The sequence below is a fragment of the Neodiprion fabricii genome, chromosome 4 (assembly GCF_021155785.1).
Source record: "Neodiprion fabricii isolate iyNeoFabr1 chromosome 4, iyNeoFabr1.1, whole genome shotgun sequence".
Classification (NCBI taxonomy): Eukaryota; Metazoa; Arthropoda; class Insecta; order Hymenoptera; family Diprionidae; genus Neodiprion; species Neodiprion fabricii.
This window is the reverse complement of record NC_060242.1, coordinates 24,227,225-24,246,982: the sequence shown is the minus strand read 5'-3', so window position 1 is coordinate 24,246,982 and position 19,758 is coordinate 24,227,225. Positions and strand designations below refer to the sequence as shown.

Below are 19,758 nucleotides of genomic sequence, written 5' to 3'. Positions count from 1 at the left end.
ATTAAATTAAAATTCCTCCACAGTCTTTATTTAATAATGTATTTGGTGACCTAGGTTGCATTGATTATAAAAGACAAAATAAATGTATCCTCATTTTTAGGTCACAAAATTGTCATTTCCTTTTGGAATTCCTTGCATCCTTTGAAAACTATAGCTACCACTTTTTTTTTTTTTATCTTGATAATCCTTGGCGAAGAAAGATCTAAAATAATAGACGAATAACCGTATTGTGTTTCAATCAATCTCCATCACGCATTGATCAATTATGACATGGCTTGCTGAGTCATGAAAATGTATATCCAGACGCCAGGCGTATCACTGTATAGTATAATTTGTACAGTATTTAGAATGGCGTCCAGGTTTTATTACAAATAAGAAGAATTGATGCCATTATTGCAGATTGATATACTTTAAAATGTACGTGTGAGAAAAACTTATTAACATCCACTGTTAGTATATTCAAACCATTGTTTAGATGCATTTATAGCAGAATTATGTACTGTAAAAAAGGCATTCTATGTGAAAAACTAAAAACAGATGGACCCGCTGTGTTCTCAGAGAGAATTTGAACCCACGTCTTCCTTACATTCTTGGGAATAACATAGACTATGGGTTTCACAAAAAATATGTCAGGTTAAAAAAAAATGTATCCATGAGCAATCATAAATAGCTATAGTTAGAAAACTGATTAATTGATCACGCATTTTGCTACCTGAAAGTGGCAAGAAATGAATTAATTAAGTAAAAACACATTAGGAAGTGCACATGAGGCCTATATATCTAAGTGCCAACTGTGAATCCACAACTGTGGTCCAAATTATCAATCTACGACAGATTGCAGTCAATCGTTCAAAAGCAGACTATGAATCGATTTATTGATATCAGAAAAAACTCAGACAAACTTTCAAAATTTTACCTATAAGATCTTATTAATTGACTAACATACACATGAACAAGTGGTATATATCTATGATTCGTTTCATTGACGTTTCTGACATTATTGATATTACTTGACCGTTATTATCAGTTGCCCCTTTTTTTTCAGGGAATCTGCATTCGGTACGCACTTTTTCCGTTTTTTTCCTCCCAGCCGAATTCAACAAGACTTGTATAGGTACAAGCTTGTAAGTCAACTTTTTTCTAGTGATTTTATTCTACGTTTGATTAGTTAAATGCTGATCATAGCTATTTCGAAGCAGAAAAAATGCTAATCATGTTTCACTGTTAATCGTAAAATAGTCGGCATCTCAACAAGCTTAGTACCTGCGTAATCTAACTTGAAAATTTTTGAATGTGCAAAGATAACGTACTAATCTGTTATTGCGATTTCGAAGAATCCGTGGCATTTCTTTATTTCTGCGTCAAATGAAAATGTATAGACTGTTTTTGTTCAGACTTGCATATGGAATAGGGGTGAACTTCGATCTTTGGAGATATATACGATACGTCGAAATCAACCAGGGAACCCCTAAATAGTTTGATTTCATACGCATTGTATATAACGATTTAACTGCCTAGAATGACGCAGGTTCGTCGATTTCATCAAAAATTATCACAATGATATGGAACGTAAGCCCAGCTTTTATGTTCAAAATTGTATTTCTTCAAAATTTTTGTCAACTTAAGGATTTTTCTTGTTATTCTAAATCCTCATTATCTATGATATGATGGACTTGGTGTGAAGTAAATGTGAAATATGACCGTATAAAAACTGTTGAAATCAAACGCTTCGGTGCTTTGAAAATTCATCTATCGCAAGTTTGTACAGAGACAGCGAGACCGCGGATAGAGAATTCTAGAGGAAGAGAAAAAGCACCAAGCTCACAGGAATTTGTCTACCAGAAAAATTCACCAGGTGAGGTGATCTGTCGCATTGCGTTCCGATATCACCCAATGCTGTCGACAATCTTTTATCTCTTGCGTTACCGAGTTCGTGAGTAGGTCTGCCTCTGTCCTAGGGAGTTTTTAGCGCTACCAACTAATTTCGGAACGCATCCACAGTTGATTGACATACCGACAATAAATGGTCTGGACAAATACGCACGACAGCTGTAGACCCATCACGGAAAGTGGAAGGTGCCTTCCGACGCAGAGAGAAACCTTCCGACGAGTATGCTGTCAGCAATTCTATTTATCTCTTTTGCGCAGCTAAGTTCGTGACTCTCTGCATCTGTCGTAGGGAGTTTTTAGCACTACCAGCTAGTTCCGGAACGCAACTATAAGATTACCGCCACTAAACGGGACCAAAATGGCATATCTCAGGTGGCGAACCGGGGTCGTAGTTTGGAGGATGATGTGCTCGCGGTATTTCGATTATTTTAGTTCTTTCGACCACCACGATCTCTGTAATTATCTATGCGTATGTTTTTGCTGTTATCAGAAAATGCTTTTATTACTTCTAAATAGCAACCGTGGTGGCGAACATTGGTGCAGATGTGGCGATTCGAGATGTGACAGGTATACATGGTATAAGAATGCGCGAAGGGCCAGCCACGTTTGTTCTAGCGCATACGACGCGAGGCGTGAAGGTCAGGCTCGTCGGACGGTCACGGCTGGAGAAAATTATATTTAAAATTGAAATGACAAAAAACAAGGCATAACAATGACTTGGAAGAAAATATCGTTACTTCTGTGCGTGTTTGGATTTTTGAAGGAATTCAGACCGTCGGAACCGTTTGTAACTGAATACCTAACCGGACCATGGAAAAATTTCACCGAAACGCAGGTAAGCACTTATTTTTATTGCAACCAACCTATATTTTCTTCTCATGACATTATGTTCACCTTGTGAATTAAAATAAATCAGATTTTCATTATCAAGTAACATATTCGATAGCTACCCTCGACACGTTTTGCTTATATCAGCTTTTACTTGATACCATTGGCCTAACTCACGTTGCAGGCATTCGTTGCAGTTCATTCGTTTTTACTTTTATCAACAGCAGCCTTTGATATTCTCATTAATTGCAACTAAACATAAAAGTTCTATAAAAATTGCATATACACCGTCAGTTTGTTATATACTGCAATTTTAATTCGGTCAAAGAATTTATTTTATCAGTAGTTACATAAATGTGTTACATAGCTTGCGGTTCCTTTTTTTTTAGTACCTTGTTAAAATAGTTTTTTGCATTTTGTTTTTGCTTCTAGGATAAGTTTATTGACACCTCTAAATTACATAAGGTTTTCCTGCTTCTCAACCCAGAATAATCTTATCAATTTAGTTCAGCAGAGTTACCTGTTAGAAAAAGGCATTCAGAATTGATTAATGCATGACTAACAGTAGAAACTGTTTGCATCTGACATTGATGAATTAGTCTGTAGTAGATAAAAGATATACTTTTCTCGTTAAAAGTACGTAGTTCATTCATGTCTTCAGTGTATAAGAATGAACCTCAGAGATCAATGTACGTGTCTCTGTAAAAGCAGAAAATGTTGACTGAAATGTGGCAATTTCTTCAAATTGAATTCCTGTGCTATGTTCCTAAATTATGTTTCTGTAATGTATTGTGTTCAAATTCATTTTTGTTACTATGCGCAACCATAATGACAATAAAAATTCAATAGACATATATCTTACCTACTTTCCTTATAATCTAGTATTCTTTCTTATTCGCAGATAATTCTGCCATTCTACTATCCTCTATCATTTAGTCATGCAATCATTTGTTTAAATAGAAAATTAGGATAAACTGAGTCCTAAGATACTTAAATACATGTATCCTCAAAGTTCATGTTAATTTCCAATTATTTCAATAAATTGAAAAATAAAGGCTCTAAAGAATCCAATGAATATTTAATTGTGTTTTAACCCAAAAATCATGTCATTGCGCCAAATAGCGGGAAAAAAATTAGTAATTCTAAAATATAGTGTATCACAGCTGAAAAATATTTTCTCTGTTACAAAACTGTTCCACAAAAAACTATTATTGTTATCAAGCACTATCTATATAACACTTCCGACCAATACTGGAAAGTTTGTAGGCAATCGTTTAATTTTACGAAGAACTACCCACATAATTGAAATTTGATAGCTGTGTTGCGACCATCAAAATTTTATCAGCACATCCTGTATCAAAGTTCATCATGATACGAGGCACTCACTTCTTCGCTTATTAGAATAGTACAAGTGACCTGTAACTAAACGGTGTGATATGATCTGCTTGTGAGTATAAGGTATAAAAAAATTTCTTAGCCATATATCACCAAACATAAATATGACCATGGAGGTTATATACCTATGTTAAATGGTTGTATAAATTCAGATTGATTTCGCAAAAATCTATTCTTATTTGTTTGAATAAAGAACTTTTATTTTGTGAAAGATCTTTATTTTTTTATCTGTTCCGTATAACTGTATAACGTAAAAGACGTTTGAAAGGGAAATTTGGAAGCTTCGGATCTTTTCCTTAAAATTAAATGGATGAAACACACATTATTATTTTTATATGAATAGCATTGGAACAGACAATTGTAAAAATTTGGATATTTTGGTTGGAATTTTTAAATTATCTCAATTTTGTTTTCCAAATGTCTGAATGTTGAAAAAACATTGTACCAAATTGTAGATGAAATTTTTCAGAGGTGGGTTCTTTCCAGGTTACCCAAGAAATATATCCAGTTGGTACATATTCCTACATGGCAACATTAGTTGCTGTATTTTTGGTAACAGATTTGGTCCGTTACAAACCTGTCATCATACTATGTGGCATCACTGGAAGCTGTACATACATCACACTAATTTTAGCCCAAAGTATATGGGAAATGGAAATTGTTCAATTTTTGATTGGTCTTTTCCTTGCGTCAGAGGTGGCATATTTCACATACATATATGCAAAGGTCAGCAAGCTGCACTATCAAGAAGTTACCAGTTACACAAGAACAGCAATTTTGCTAGGAAGGTTTACTGCAAGTGTGGCATCACAGTTAACTGTATCTCTCAATGTCCTGAACTACCATCAGCTCAATTACCTCACATTATCAGGTAAGTTGGTAGTCTTTTTATTGGTATTCTTTAATAAATTTGGTTGATATATTGTATTATCACAGATATGATATGTTGAAATACATCATTTGTTTCAGCACTAATACTCGCAACGATATGGGCATTATTTTTGCCGTCTGTGAGCCAATCTATTTATTTTCATCGGCCAATGGATGCTGTTTCCAATGAATCCTCAGCCTTTGAAAATGAAGTTTCGAGAGTTGAACATGCTAAAGGCAAGCGGTCTCATTCTCAGCAAAATCTGCAGTTTGAGGCCCTTAATAAAAATTCCAGCCTAACCACCAAAGTTAAAAATGCATATTATCTTCTTTGGAATGATTTCTTAGCGGCATATTCAAATTTTTATGTACTTAAATGGTCCATATGGTGGTCATTTGCTACATGCGGCTACACCCAAGTAATTAACTATGTACAGTTGCTGTGGCAAGATTCATTGGAAGAAGAAGATATTGTCTATAATGCCGGTGTTGAGGCAGTTTATACAATCTTGGGTAAGAGAATACTTAATTTCAGTTAGAAAAATTACTGTCATTGAAGCCTTGAACTAAACTTTAATACTACGTACATGTGGTACAGTTTTTAGAAAGTATACACACAGGCTTGAAATTTTTTTGAATATCACAAATTTCATTCTAACAGGTGCACTAACAGCATTTGGTGTGGGAAAGTTGAGACTAAACTGGCCTGCAATAGGAGAGGCAACATTGTCGATATTTGCATTATTGCAAGGTTCTTCACTAATCGTTGCATCTCAAACGTACAATATATGGCTTTCATATACAATCTATGTTATCTTTGGACTATTGTACCAGGCAATGATCACTATCGCAAGGTGAGTGTTTCTTTTTTCCAACGAGAACGTACTCCGCACACACAATTTCCTAGTAATCTAGTACAGCACAATATTTAATTATTTTTCAAATCCCTATGTTTTAGCTCGGAAGTTGCTAAAAATTTGTCAGAGGACAGCTATGGGTTGATATTTGGGGTAAATACGTTGATAGCATTGCTTTTGCAAAGTCTGCTCACATTTGTTGTCACTGGCAAGAATGTTCTTGCTTTACCCATTAGGGCACAGGTAAGGGAATCTTTGATTTACATTTGTTGCAACTTGATAAGGACATTTGAATCACTTTATGCTGATGGTAGTCACAAATATTCCTTATTCCTAATAAAATTGTCATTGCACATAATATGACTCACTTATCTGTTACAGTATCTCGTCTACGGTGGTTTTTTTATTACTCTGGGTGTAGTATTTTTTATGATAGCAGTATTTACGACAGTTGTACGGTGTAAAAATGGTCAACGTTTTTTACTATGGCAACCTAGTGAGACTAGTGATTCTTCCTAATAGCATATTGTACTGGTGATAGATATTATGACACAATGGTACAAATTAGCATTCATTCGTGAATTGTGATTAATATATACAATGTCAATCACGAGCAAGTGAGACAAGCGGAAGATCAACACTGATATATGCGTCAGGGTGGTTCCTTGTATGTATGCAAATCAATTTGACTACAACTTGAGGTGCTACTTGATTTATTTTATCTACTGACTAAAAAATCGTATTACATTCTGTCGAAGAATCGAAAGTATAGCATAGAAAAAAATCATAGTAATATTTAAGGTTTCTAGTGCGTTAGTTGGAAAATATTTTAAGGTACCCTTCATGATTTTTAATTGGGGAAAAATAAGTCATATTTATGTCGGTGAAATTTGTATAGCTTATATATTTATCGTTACTCCACTTTGACAGACTCAAGATATCTCAAAAATGGCCATAGAAATAATATTAAAGTCCCGAAATTTTATTTACGCAAATAGTCAAATCACCGAACACTATTTCCTCGACCAACTAGAGTCCCGTATTCCCACTCTTCCATTTCATGAGTATTTTAACTTCCTCAACGCGAATAACCCAACAACGTAGTTTTCACCTCATGTGTATGTATGGTTTTGGATAGCATCAAGTTCGAGATAACGAGAACTGGAGCTTCGATTGGTCGGAAAATCTTGTTTGACGATTTGGCAAAAAAGCAAACTATCTGATTATTTATTTCTATAAGAAATGTTTTTCTTTAAAAGTTCAAAATTAATAACCAATTCATTCCACGCTGAATACGTGCATCTTGTGCAATATCGTTTTTATATAAATGTAAGATAGAGATTTATTCATATATACATATAACTACATGTCTGAAATGTAAAAAATACAGGGAAAAAAATTGTAAATAGAATAAGTGACAGTGGCCATTTGAAATCGTTTACTTTTTCTGGCACTTGACTTATTCACATATTTGGTCACATGCGAATTGTGCAGAAGACAGTATTGCCTCACTTTTAAATAGAGAAAGTAGCAAGTTACTGTATGACAATAGGCGCAGTGCGTTTTCTTACAATAAGAATTAGTAATTAGTCTTTTTTTTGTTTTTGGAAAATTTTGTAGAATATACATTTTAACATTTTATATGAGAATGTAATTATTTCTTCTCCCCCTTCGACGAAAATGTAAACTTGATACGTTTGCGTATGTATTACAAGAATTTCCAAGAATCTCATAAAATTTTCCCCCCTTCTTCGTACGAAAATCCGGTATTCGCAAAGTAATTCGATTAGTCATGGGAAAGGGTATCTAGGCATAGATATTGGGACGAATAAGTTTTGGGCTTCATAAATTGCAAGAAAGGAAGGTTAAAACTTTCGAATTTTTTCAACCAATATTTGGCAGATTTTATGAAACGGTAGAATCAATTAACTTAGACCTTATTCCGAGGTAATTTTGCGTGAGAAAGGGACTAAGCGTGGTCTCAACTCGGTGTGAACATTGGATCAAGAGATTAAGAAGAAAATATTTCGTATTATTTTCTCAACTGATAATTTGACGATCTACTAGATGTCTTTTTTGCATCCCTAACGGGTCTGCTTAGTGGAAAAAGGGTTCTCCAAATCGATTCTGAGACGACAACTTTTTGGCTCCAAAAGTCGCAAAAAAAAAAGAAGGTGTTTCGGATTTTCAGCCCATTTACACTGAATTTTAAAAAATGCTAAAATTAATTTATTTGAACGCTATATCGACGTAATTTTGCGAGACAACTCGATTGCGCATAGTATCCCACATGGAAAGTTTATCTCTAATGGATGTACCACGGACATCCATGACGGATATGCAATACCTTTATCAGACATCCATTTCAACCGAAATGAAGTATATTAGAGCTCTATTAGAGATCCAAATGTCCGCATGTTATACATCTAGTAGAACTCTACTAGATATCCACACAGATTTCCATTAGAGATCTCATGGATTTGTATGGAGAGAAAATTTTGTCCTCCAATGGACGTCCTTTTTATCCATTATTCATGTGCACCTCGATCTTATAAGATGTTATAGATTTATTAAATGTAGAGTTCTACTAGATATCCACATGTCCAGTGCAACCTCTCGATAGAGCCGTTCACGGACTGTGAGGAGAATACATTTCTCAGAATCTCGGTTCCCCCCACTCTGACTACGAACGCTCATGCTCGAGAATTGGCTTTGCCAAAAAGTGTAACTTTCGTCCCTTTTTGTGCCATTTACGTACATACTGCCAAATCACTGAAGTAAGTTTATATATTTTTCATCAGCGGAACTGTGAGAGAGATTGCGGAAAACGCTGGAGTGTAATATGATAGTGGGGGAAGCAACCCTGTTGGAAGTAACACTATTGAGAGGTTGTACTGTATTTTCATTGGAGATACCATAGCTGTTGTGAGGAAGAGATTAATAGTTTTCATTGACGTTATTTTTATATCATCTACTTCTATTTACTATCATCAAAAATATTTGAAATTATCATATGTTTCGGCCCGGATAAAAAGTCCAATTTAAGGCCTAAGCAATATAGACTAAACACATACCCTGCCGGCTTCCGTCCCACTGGAATTGAACTGAAGTTACACTTAGATTCCACTTCGAGTGCACTTGGATTTCACGGTGTAGTTAAGAATTTTTATACTGTATTTTCGCTGTAATTGCATTAAAAGCATACCAAAGTTCGACCGAAAAATCACTGGAATAAAATTTTTCGACCCCGCCATTAAGTAACACTGAAGTCGAAAAGGTATCTTACTCCACTGAAATTACACTGAATTTTAAAGTCATACTTATAACTAACATCACATTTGAAATCTATTGGAATTAAATAACGCGGAAATTTTTTATTTAAAAAAAACTTAGTTATATTTTAGTGGTACCACTGTAATATCACTGATCTTAGGATCCACTGATTAAACACTAATAACACGATGGGATAAAATCCGACACGGTAAGGACGGCCAGAGTCAGCAACTTTGAACATGGCGCCTATCACATCAGAGACGTAATTTTATCGTATTTGAGAATAAATTATCGTATTTTCGGATTAATGTATTGATGATGCATAGAATATTTTAAATGTTATTATCGTAACCGTATAATGCACCCAATACTCAATTTATTTTTATTTTATGATCCTCTCTCCTGTCGATCAGCCACATGACGTGAAAATTTTTGAATTGAAAGTAGATCCAGTTTTAATTATTCAGTTGTTTATCAACATGAATGTTAAAATTATAATAAATATATATCGTAGATTATCTATCGTCGTCACTTTTGTTTAGTTCCCAAAAAAACATCAACATAGTGTCGGATTAACTTAAGGGAGCTTTCCAGTGTGACAGCCCGAAAAATCGCTGTTTTTCGCGATTTTTTTTTTTAAAGAAAAAATAATCTAATCGGTCTGGTTTTTTTTTTGTATATTAATTGGGTATTGAAGAATACTAAACAATTTTTTAAAGATCGATTCATTTATTAATTAATATCTATAAAAATGATGAAACAATTGTTGCAGAAAATGCACTTGGATGTGGTGTCCACGTTGGGGGTCACAATTTTGATCTGAAACAAAAAACACAAAAAGATTATTGATCGGTATATAATTGGCTTTCGTGCTATGGAAGCTTTTTTCTTTTTTTTTTTTTTTGCAAAAATGGCGCCGGTTTGAACAAAAAGTATCGATTTTAGCATTTTTTTTGGCAGTTTTTTTTACAAAAAAATAGGAAGATGTCAAAAAAAAAAAAAAAGCTTCCATAGCACGATAAACAATGACGTTAAGAATATTGTGTAAAAAATTCAACTCGATAGCTTTAAAACTCTGCCCTCCAAGTTGGACACCGTTTTGAAAAATGCTGTTTCGAGAAAAACGCGTTCAAAGTTTCAAGTGAGGAAATTTTAGGTAAATCGTTTACTTACGGTCAATCAGCGATGCCAGGTCCGTACAATATCCCTTCTGCTTCTTCGAAAAGATCGTGCTCAATGAATTGTTCAGTCCGACGAGCTGTCCTCGCCTCTTCGCTATCCAGGGACGCCCGGCGGTTTGCTTGGATGATGCGCGCATTCTTGTACTTAGCGGCGAAATCTGCGGCGCTCGGCCCTATCGTGCATCCCATCGTCTTCAAAATTTTTAAAATTGGGTCGTAACCTTCATTGAAGGTGCGCACAGCACACTGCGTAGCGATTTCTACTATCTGCTTGCCGCAGAATACGTGCTTTGGGGCTAGTTGCCACACACAGTGATTGATTGATTTTCAAGAATTTAGCACGCCATCCGCTTTTTTTTGAAAATTGAGTCCGACAAAAAAATAAGTCACGCGACTAATTTACGGCTAATTAACGGCAAATTATGCAATAGTCCGAATTCACATTTTCGACAATTGGCGAGCCAAGTTCATGTACGTGCAGGTAGGAACGAGACAATAGAAATAACAGTCGCACGAGCAGACGGCCGACGCGGCAGCTGTAGCGCTCCGTTGCCTTCTTCCAAAAAATGCTGTACAGTAACCGAAATAATCTGAATTTCGGCATGAAAATTTCAGGGAATATTCGGAAGAGTGTATACTATTCGATAAAGCAAAAAAATAAAAATCGATTTTTTGAAAATTTCACACTGGAAAGCTCCCTTAAGCTTGCTGTAGCGCGAAACAGCAGCCGGATTACCCGAAAATATTTCGTGAGCACGCGTAGAGTTGTAAATTCCATCTGAATATCATTTTATTTAATTTTTTTTGTTCGATACCCAACGCGATTGTATATTTTCGTACGGAACTTATCACAATGATACCGTTGCCAAAACCGTCGTTACCCGAACATGTCAATACCGGAAGAAATTTGGACTAAACGTACGCTCCGAATTGCTAGGGGTTTATATAATTAGTAGCTCTCTTTTATGGCGAGAGAGCAGAGCGACCATTCGCCGCCTTGTGGTTGGATATGGTACTTCCACTTATGTGTATGGACATTCATCACCGGCTTTAATCTAACCGAAAATATTGTGGATTTCGGTAGATGTCTGTTAGAGATACACTATGGATATGGACCTTTTATAGAGCTGTGGATTCTGTACGAACGTCCAATAGATGGAATGTACCGTAAGGGATCTAACATCGATTTCTTCCAATCAGCTATAATTTTTTGAGTGAGAGTAATGCCACATTATTTGAAGCACAAAAGTCACTGTAAAAAAGGCATATTATACATGATTCAGGTATACTTTTTTTTCGGTGCACAGCTCATAAAATTTTCTGTAAAAACGTTCCCTAGCTAATTAATCAAAGTCACTCGTGTGGGTGATTTCTTATTCATGACGATACACTCAGTTATTTCATAAACTACTTTGAAATGTACTCGAGCAAGTCTGAACTTGCGTTGATAATCCTTCCGATTTTCGCTCTAAAATGTAAACAATTACAACAATTCAGTTTTTTTTTTCTTTTACAAAATAAGTTTGAATTTGTAGTTTCCTCAATTCTTACTAAAATGTTTCGTATTTCCAACCTTGCCAATATAGTTATATGGAAACTATTTCGAAGTCGATGAGTTGAAGATGTTTTTCAGCTTGCGTTTTAGTCAAAGTTAAGGGTGCTGCGATAATAGGTAATTGGTGTTTCTGGCTCATCTATTCACTCGAATAATGAATATCAGTGTAAGTGGTGAACTTGATTGACAGTTTCTCGTAACGTCGGTTCTGTCGTACAGAGATCCCACACTGCTGCCACGCATGTTATACCGGCACAATGTGCGACCGACGGTCGAGCTGCCGTGCCGGTGCGACTCGTAAATATCAACCTTGCCAATTTTAACGGGATAGAGAAATGATATTTTAAATGGATAGAATCGAAAAAGGAAACAATGAATTGGACACGAATATCGCTGCTTCTGTGCGTTTTTGGATTCGTAAAAGAATTCAGACCATCCGAACCGTTTGTTGTCGAATATTTAACCGGACCCTGGAAGAACTTCACCGAGGAGCAGGCAAGTGCATGATGTGTTCTTATCACTAGTGAACCTTGTTTGAAATCATTTTTTTACATCACTATGCCTCGTATAAGTTCTAATGAATTAGATTATTCTTCCCGATGAAATAAATATGCATTCAAGTTTACCGTGTATTTACAAAAATTTACATCGTTACTGTGTGCTTTTCTGATGACTTCTCGGTAGGTGAATCTTTTTGTGTGGAAACATATCGTTGCAACGAGTAATGTGAGATTGAAAAAAAGTTATTAAACAATATTTCTTGTGTGTATTATTATTCTATACTATAATGAAAAAGTAATGCTTGTGTATCATGTGTAACTCTGGAACGCATTAATTGAAATGAAACAGAATTTTTCAAATCAGGTACTGAGATTATTCGATAGCTGCAATTCAACGAATTTCTGCTTTTTAAAATGACATTTCGTTTTTGAATCTGGCTCTCGGTTCTCACATTTTCATGGACTTTTCTGTGATTTTGCATTCCTATTATCCATTTGAAATTCCATCAAATTGAATACGTCATTTTGAACTGTCTGACAATTAGACGTCTAAAATACATTACTGTAGACACTATGGAATTTTGATAAGGTTCCTGTCACAATAGGAACTTGCATTTTATGCTTGCTGAATATTGCAACATTGTCAGGACGTAAGAGTACTATGCGTGTGACTATATAATAGATGAAACGGTACGGACGCTCTTCATCTTCCCGGCAAATCAAGGTTAATAGGCGAGCTAAATCAATGTCATTCGTAAATTACGGTACGCTATTTAGATTAAAGTAGCGAAAGGCAGGCCGTTTAAATATCGGGGTGCATGAGTATTCACCGGAAGTGTAATTTGGCCAATTGTGAAGGTTGTTCGCTGCAGATTAAATTTTGTGGTTTTAATAAAGTACATCGAAATTTATAAGCTTACACAGACTTGTGGTGCATGTACGTAATATTAGTAATTATCAAAGGGTGCAGGTATGTAGCATATCAAGTTTGCAGGTGGAATGCACCTAGATTTTTGAAAACTCGAGTAAAAATTGTCACTAACTTCCGGGCATGTGATAACAATCATAAGATGTGATAACATCTTTTACTGCTTCCCATATGCGTTTAAATGAGAATATATTTTGGACTCACAATGGTGCTTCGAAAAATTGTTTCTTATCCAATTCTTCCGTAAATATAGATTCGATCTATCATTATCACTTTAGAGCGAAATGGCAAGACTATTTCCCTATTTCTCTTTTATTTATTTTTTCCGAAGGATTAAGGAGGAACGTAACAAAAATTTTCTGTTCAATATCGAAAGTAAAATCATTCTGAAAATATGGAGCATGAAAATAACATAAAAACAATTAAGCAAGATGATATTGGATTCAAATTCTCGAAATGCGTATAGCTGTAAGATATAATTTATCTAAAATATGTTATGTATTCCAGGTTTATCAAGACCTCGTTCCACTGTACACGTATTACTATTCAGTAACGTTACTTCCCATACTCTTGCTGACTGATTTCCTCCGTTATAAACCGATCATCATATTATGCGGCCTGTCGGGAACTTGTTCTTACATAGCAATCGTACTTTCGAAAGGAGTGCAAGATGTGCAAATTATTTCGTTCTTGCTTGGTGTTTTCATGTCGTCAGAGGTAGCGTATTTTTCGTACATATATGCTAAAGTCAGTAAGCTACACTATCAAGAGGTTACTAGTCATACCAGAATGGCCCTTTTGCTAGGAAGGTTTACAGCGGGTATTACGTCGCAATTGACTGTATCTACAAATCTGTTGGATTACCACCAGCTCAATTACGTCTCATTACTAGGTACACATGGCAATTAATTTATTATATCATGCAGTGATTCTATTTCTTCATACTTACAAGTATCACACAATTGTACTTATCTAGCATTTAGCATTGTGATGTTCCGCAGAAATTATAAATATATACTGTTATGCGATCACTCGTTACAGCACTCGGGATTGCGACGATCTGGTCATTTTTTCTGCCTCCTTTGGGGCAGTCTGTTTACCTCCATCGTCCAATCGGTTCTGTTTCTAACGAACCTGCTCCATCTAAAATTGACATAGGATCACCAAACCAGACGGAGCGAAGCTCGGATCAATTGTTTAACTTGCAGCAAGGCACGAGTCTCAATAATATTGAAAAAGAACCAAGTCTGGCTAAAAAGATCAAACATGTCTATTACCTACTCTGGAAAGATTTTTTGTTGGCATATTCTAACAGCTATGTACTGAAATGGTCATTGTGGTGGACATTGTCTACCTGTGGATTTATGCAGGTAATTAACTATGTACAAGTACTCTGGCAGAGTTCGTTTGAAGAAGCAGCCAAAGTTTATAATGGGGCAGTTGAAGCTGCTCTCACGATTATGGGTAAGTTATTCTCCATAGCAATTTAATGTTTCATGTTTGGCCAGTTTTCAATTTCGTTGAAAAGTTGTTAGCATATTAAATGAAAAAATAGATGATTTCCAGTTTGAAGTCGAAAATCACGAGAAGTTTGATATGATTCCTGATAATTTGTACAATTCTATGAAGTTCGTATTGATGGTAAAACATTCTTTCGGATAAATCGAAAAGAACAATTATTTTCTTCATTCCTTAAAAAAATATTCGTGAATAGCAGTTGCCAGTGCTAGAAAGTTAAAGCAAAATTAGTTACATTAAAGATGTCGAGATTTGACGCTGAGCAAATTCACGTGACTGCCAAATAAATTAATTGTTTTAGTTACCCACACCATTAGCGTATCGGTACATAAACAATGTTCACGTATATTCCTATACTGATGTATTATACTATATAATAGGTGCATTAGCATCGTTCGGCGTTGGAAAGCTCAAATTGAATTGGCCGATAATCGGAGAAGGCACATCGTCGATAATTGCATTAATACAGGGTATTTTGCTATTCATAGCAGCACAAACGCACAACATATGGATCTCATATACTGCCTACGTCATATTTAGTGTCGCATATCAGGCTATGATTACTGTTGCAAGGTAAACTTATTATTTTTACTCACGTCAGTATATACAGCTGTTATACATTTTTCAAGAATTCCTCATACCTGTACCAACTAGTAGCCAATTGGTAGAAGGCGGTGTATACTCGACGCAGAATTGGCTGTGACTTGACAAAAATGATACTTATATTTTCCAATCCAATCAACAATGACAAAAATCAACCGCAAATTGACGTTGTGGACACTTTGTGCTGGCAAGTGTCCTCTAAAATGCCGAATTGAAAACGGAAGTGAGGGACAAGAAATAAGCCTTGTGTATTTGTCATCTTGTCCCAATATGAAAGACCAACAATCAGTCTTTGTTGGCTCGTAGACGTCAGGAAAGCGATTGACGCAAATCTCACATCTTCATTTGCATATTTTGCGACTACTCTAACTCAACTGACAATGAAATATAACTATCATTATATGTAGACTAATGGTAATATTGAATATCCCCATTGAGGAAAAATTTTAATACATTATTATTCACGGTACGTACATTCTAAAAGTATGAAATTGTCTGCATCACTTGCGTACCTCACTTGATTGTCTCAAATTGAATTCAGGACACAATAATACAAGGGATACTTTCAAAACTGTACATTCCTTCAAATTCTAGAGCCTTAGTAACTAATTCCATAAGTTATATGCATTTTTTCGTAGTTATGCTGAAATGTCTCGCGAAAAGATAAAATTGAACAGATCATATCCGTCTTACGCTGGCGACATCATATGCGTTAAACTATTTCAGTCAATGTCTGCTAATATTCAATCAGTCGGATGCGCCTTTTTCTGACGCTGCGAATACTAGAAGCCAACATTAATTGAATTGGAAATTGTTATGATACCTGTTTTCCCTGAGTTTTTCGATTTTCTGATCAAGATCCTTGATTTTTCCAGGCTACACATATTTCCCTGACGTGTCCAGGTTTTCCAAACCAATCGTTACCCCGAGACGGTCTGTAACTTATATGTTTATGTTTTACAGCTCTGAAATTGCTAAACACTTATCTGAGGATAGTTACGGATTGATATTTGGAATGAACACATTAGTAGCATTACTGGAGCAGAGCCTCTTGACATTTCTTATCAGTGGAAGTCAGGTTTTTGGTTTAGCAGTCAGGCCACAGGTATGACAGTCTCATACATGAATTGACTTTTTGTATTCACTTACTTATAAGTGCTGCACAATTCCAAGCAAAATTATCTCTGTCGCACTGTTGTTCAGTCATTGCCTGGAGGACAATTTACCTCTATCTAATTTTAAAGATGCATTCTGATGTTATGTATCAATTTCAGTGTCTCCTCAATTAATATATGACGTCATTTTATATTTTGCCAATTCCTTTTTACAGTACGTCGTCTATGGATGTTATTTCGTTGTCCTCAGTGTCATATTTATGATAATGGCAGTACACACGCTAGTGAAGCATCGCAGAAGTAATAAACAATTTAACCTGTGGGAATCAAGACTTTCCACCCCATAGCTGATTGAATAGAATAACATTAGGTTTTCATTGGGCATAATGCAAGATACCTTTGATGGATAAGTTTATATTTTTAATTCGCTAATTGCGACCAATTTTGAGAATTTACGCAATTATACCTATTATGCCTATGTAAAAGATATATTATATTCGTACTGTCACAGTCACTGGTATTTTTTTCGTCGAATCAATATCCAGCTGTACGGTATGGTGTTATTGCAAATTGAGAATTCTTCTTGCATCAAGAAGGAGGTAGTCGATAGTTGTTTATTTTACTTTTTCTTGTTATATTATTTTTATATGTATATGCACTAAATTACCAACACCTCTAAGTACTATTATAAGAAGTAATGGAAATACGAACAAAAGCTTAATTATCGATGTTTTATTTCAAATCGCATCAAAATAATCCAAATAGTAGATTCATTTTATTTCGCTCTACGCACTCAGAAAAAAATTTGGTTATAATGACCAAATTTGGTCCTGGCAACGAAATTTTAGTGTTAATATGCTTCAAGTTTTATTCGAGTTTCACGAGAAAATTTTTGACAAAATACTTCTGGCAAATAGCTTTAAAAAAAAAAGAAAAGAAAGTTGTCTGTGAGTTTGATGGATTATTATGGACAAGATTATTTTCTACAAAGTGACCGAAACAAATTTTCTTTCTTTACAGTAGTCGATTCAATGTTGTAAATTTTTGATCATAATCAATGTAGTTCCAATGTTGTAAAATTTCATATTTAACAATGCTAACATGATAGAATAATAACATTTCACTAAATTTGTAGAGAATGATGTTTTGAATTAAATTAGCCATCGTAGAGTGAATTCCAACGAATATACATGAATCTTACCTATTGTGAATCAATTTTGAATTAAGCATTCGCATCTTAAGCTTTTGCTCCAGTACTTTTTAATGCTGTATTTTTAAAGAGATCTTCAAAGCTTACGAATATACCAATTTGACAAATACTCAATGTACAACTATCTCGTAATAAAATTAATAAAAAGTATTAATTTTTGGCCACTTAACTTCCTTAATTAAATCGAAATAGATGGAAACAAGCGGTTGATGATGTAAAAGAAAAATACAAGTCAAGTAATTGACTACCATGAGCGTCAAGATTAGCGCTCGAGTGCGTCTCACTTTTTTAATTTAACGAACTCGTTCATGAACAGACTATTTAATGTTGTTAGGGCTTGAAGCTAGTCTTATTGTTAAATGATTTGACGTAAGTTTAAGAAATAAAATGTATTATTGTTATCGTACATAATAATAATAATAATAATAGAAAGCTAGATTTATATTGGTTTGCACAGTTATGAATGTATGAGCTTAACATTATGCTTAAAATTAAAAAGTGATTTATATAGCTAAGATTTGGAAAATAATGCGAACGAATTATTCATAATTAATATACTACTGGGGGTTATGTACAATGGGCAAAAGAGAAAGCTGTTGCAAGAGATACTTTCCCGCATACATACTACTTGAAGTAAAACGACATGTTCGTCATTGAGTTCGTCAAAATGACTATTATCTTCGTTCCTCAATCAATTCTTATATTTCGAGAAATTTATAATTGAGGAACCTATTAATAACTGTTATAGCAAACTTCAGTTTTTTTTTTTTAGTTGAAAAATGTTTGATTATTCCATTTCTTCACAATATTAAAATTTGTCAATAGGCGTAAATATACAGCTATTTTTCACAAAAACTTTATGAACCACTAATTACATACAGTATATGCTAAAAATATCAACATTAACCAAATTTTTTATACGTACATTATCTATTTGTCAATCTAATTGAAACATAATTTACTTAAGATTAACAGTATATCTGCTGGTGTCAAAACATACGCCTCACTGGCGCATATTTTTTGTGACCTTAGCACGTATTTCTAATTGTAAGTAAAGAAGCCAACTTCAAACCAAGAGGCTGAGTCCCGGATCTGCAAGCTTGTGTAAATTTTATCAGTACAAGTGTATAATCATTCTTACTTGTCAGATGAAAAGTCTGATGCTTCGAATTATTTGTACAAATCTCATTAGGTACATATTACTGTTTTCCTCTACAACACACTACGAATCCCGCATCCATTTTTAACTTCCATGCCATATTCTTCATCATTTCGGGTTGCGTACTTTGCCGTTGCCTCATTTTAATTACTTGATTTGTCGGGCATGTTGTGGTGGTTTACACAAGCCTGAACTAATCATTTTGGAGAGTATGAATATTGCGAACGGAGCCACATGATTAATTAGGACCATTCGAGAAATATACAAAAATGTTAATATGATAAGTCGGATACTTAACCATCAACTTGATTTATATGCTAAATATATTCAAATATATTCAAATTCAACTGATCAACTAAAAATAGTGATATAAATAAAATAAAAGAATACCTTTGATAAATGCAAACATTTATTTTTATTGCAACAGCCCAAGTATCGTTTTGTATGACTGATTCTAAATTCATATTATTACTTTACATTGAATTAACTGATACTACCCATATTTCGAATGTTTTGAGACCTTGTATAGAAAAATAAAAAAAAAAAAAACCCACTATGGTTAAATTGTGCTTTGCTAAAACTATAGGCCACACATTAAGTATACATATAGAGAAAAACAAAGAAAACAAAATTCGTAGTTGCTTCCCGTAATGAGTACGCTAAACTTTTTCGGAGCAACCCATCTGCACAACAATATTGGTGATATTAAATATAAAACATCTTTATGAATTCTGATACTAGTTGTAATTGTAAACTTACTACAACTTGTAATAAAATATTTGCATCTTTAATACTTAGAGAATTTATTTTACCAAGTAATTTGATGAGAAATATGCGTATCGGAATAAATTTTGAAATTTTCCTACACCCAATTTT

General features: G+C 34.6%; 2 protein-coding genes across 9 annotated transcripts; both read left to right on the top strand.

Moving 5' to 3' along the window:
* The first annotated feature begins 1,995 nt into the window (after positions 1-1,995).
* On the top strand, positions 1,996-7,481 carry LOC124181349 (thiamine transporter 2-like). 5 transcript variants are annotated; one of them, XM_046567832.1, is made up of 7 exons: positions 1,996-2,110; positions 2,180-2,725; positions 4,600-4,984; positions 5,083-5,496; positions 5,645-5,837; positions 5,942-6,083; positions 6,222-7,481. In XM_046567832.1, the coding sequence occupies exons 2-7, from the start codon at positions 2,603-2,605 to the stop codon at positions 6,357-6,359; spliced, it is 1,395 nt and encodes a 464-aa protein (XP_046423788.1). In that variant the 5' UTR covers positions 1,996-2,110; positions 2,180-2,602; the 3' UTR covers positions 6,360-7,481. The 5 variants fall into 5 exon arrangements, 4 of the variants coding, with proteins under 4 accessions (XP_046423788.1, XP_046423790.1, XP_046423787.1 ...); XR_006870433.1 differs by having other exon boundaries at positions 2,029-2,725; positions 6,222-6,466; positions 6,565-7,481; XM_046567831.1 differs by having other exon boundaries at positions 2,029-2,304; positions 2,407-2,725.
* Positions 7,482-12,042: 4,561 nt separating this feature from the next.
* Positions 12,043-18,863, top strand: LOC124180953 (thiamine transporter 1-like). 4 transcript variants are annotated; one of them, XM_046566944.1, is made up of 7 exons: positions 12,215-12,344; positions 13,785-13,994; positions 14,083-14,169; positions 14,319-14,741; positions 15,176-15,368; positions 16,362-16,503; positions 16,729-18,863. In XM_046566944.1, the coding sequence occupies exons 2-7, from the start codon at positions 13,889-13,891 to the stop codon at positions 16,858-16,860; spliced, it is 1,083 nt and encodes a 360-aa protein (XP_046422900.1). In that variant the 5' UTR covers positions 12,215-12,344; positions 13,785-13,888; the 3' UTR covers positions 16,861-18,863. The 4 variants fall into 4 exon arrangements, with proteins under 4 accessions (XP_046422899.1, XP_046422897.1, XP_046422900.1 ...); XM_046566941.1 differs by having other exon boundaries at positions 12,048-12,344; positions 13,785-14,169; XM_046566945.1 differs by lacking the exon at positions 12,215-12,344 and having other exon boundaries at positions 13,807-13,994; positions 14,087-14,169.
* Positions 18,864-19,758: the final 895 nt, after the last annotated feature.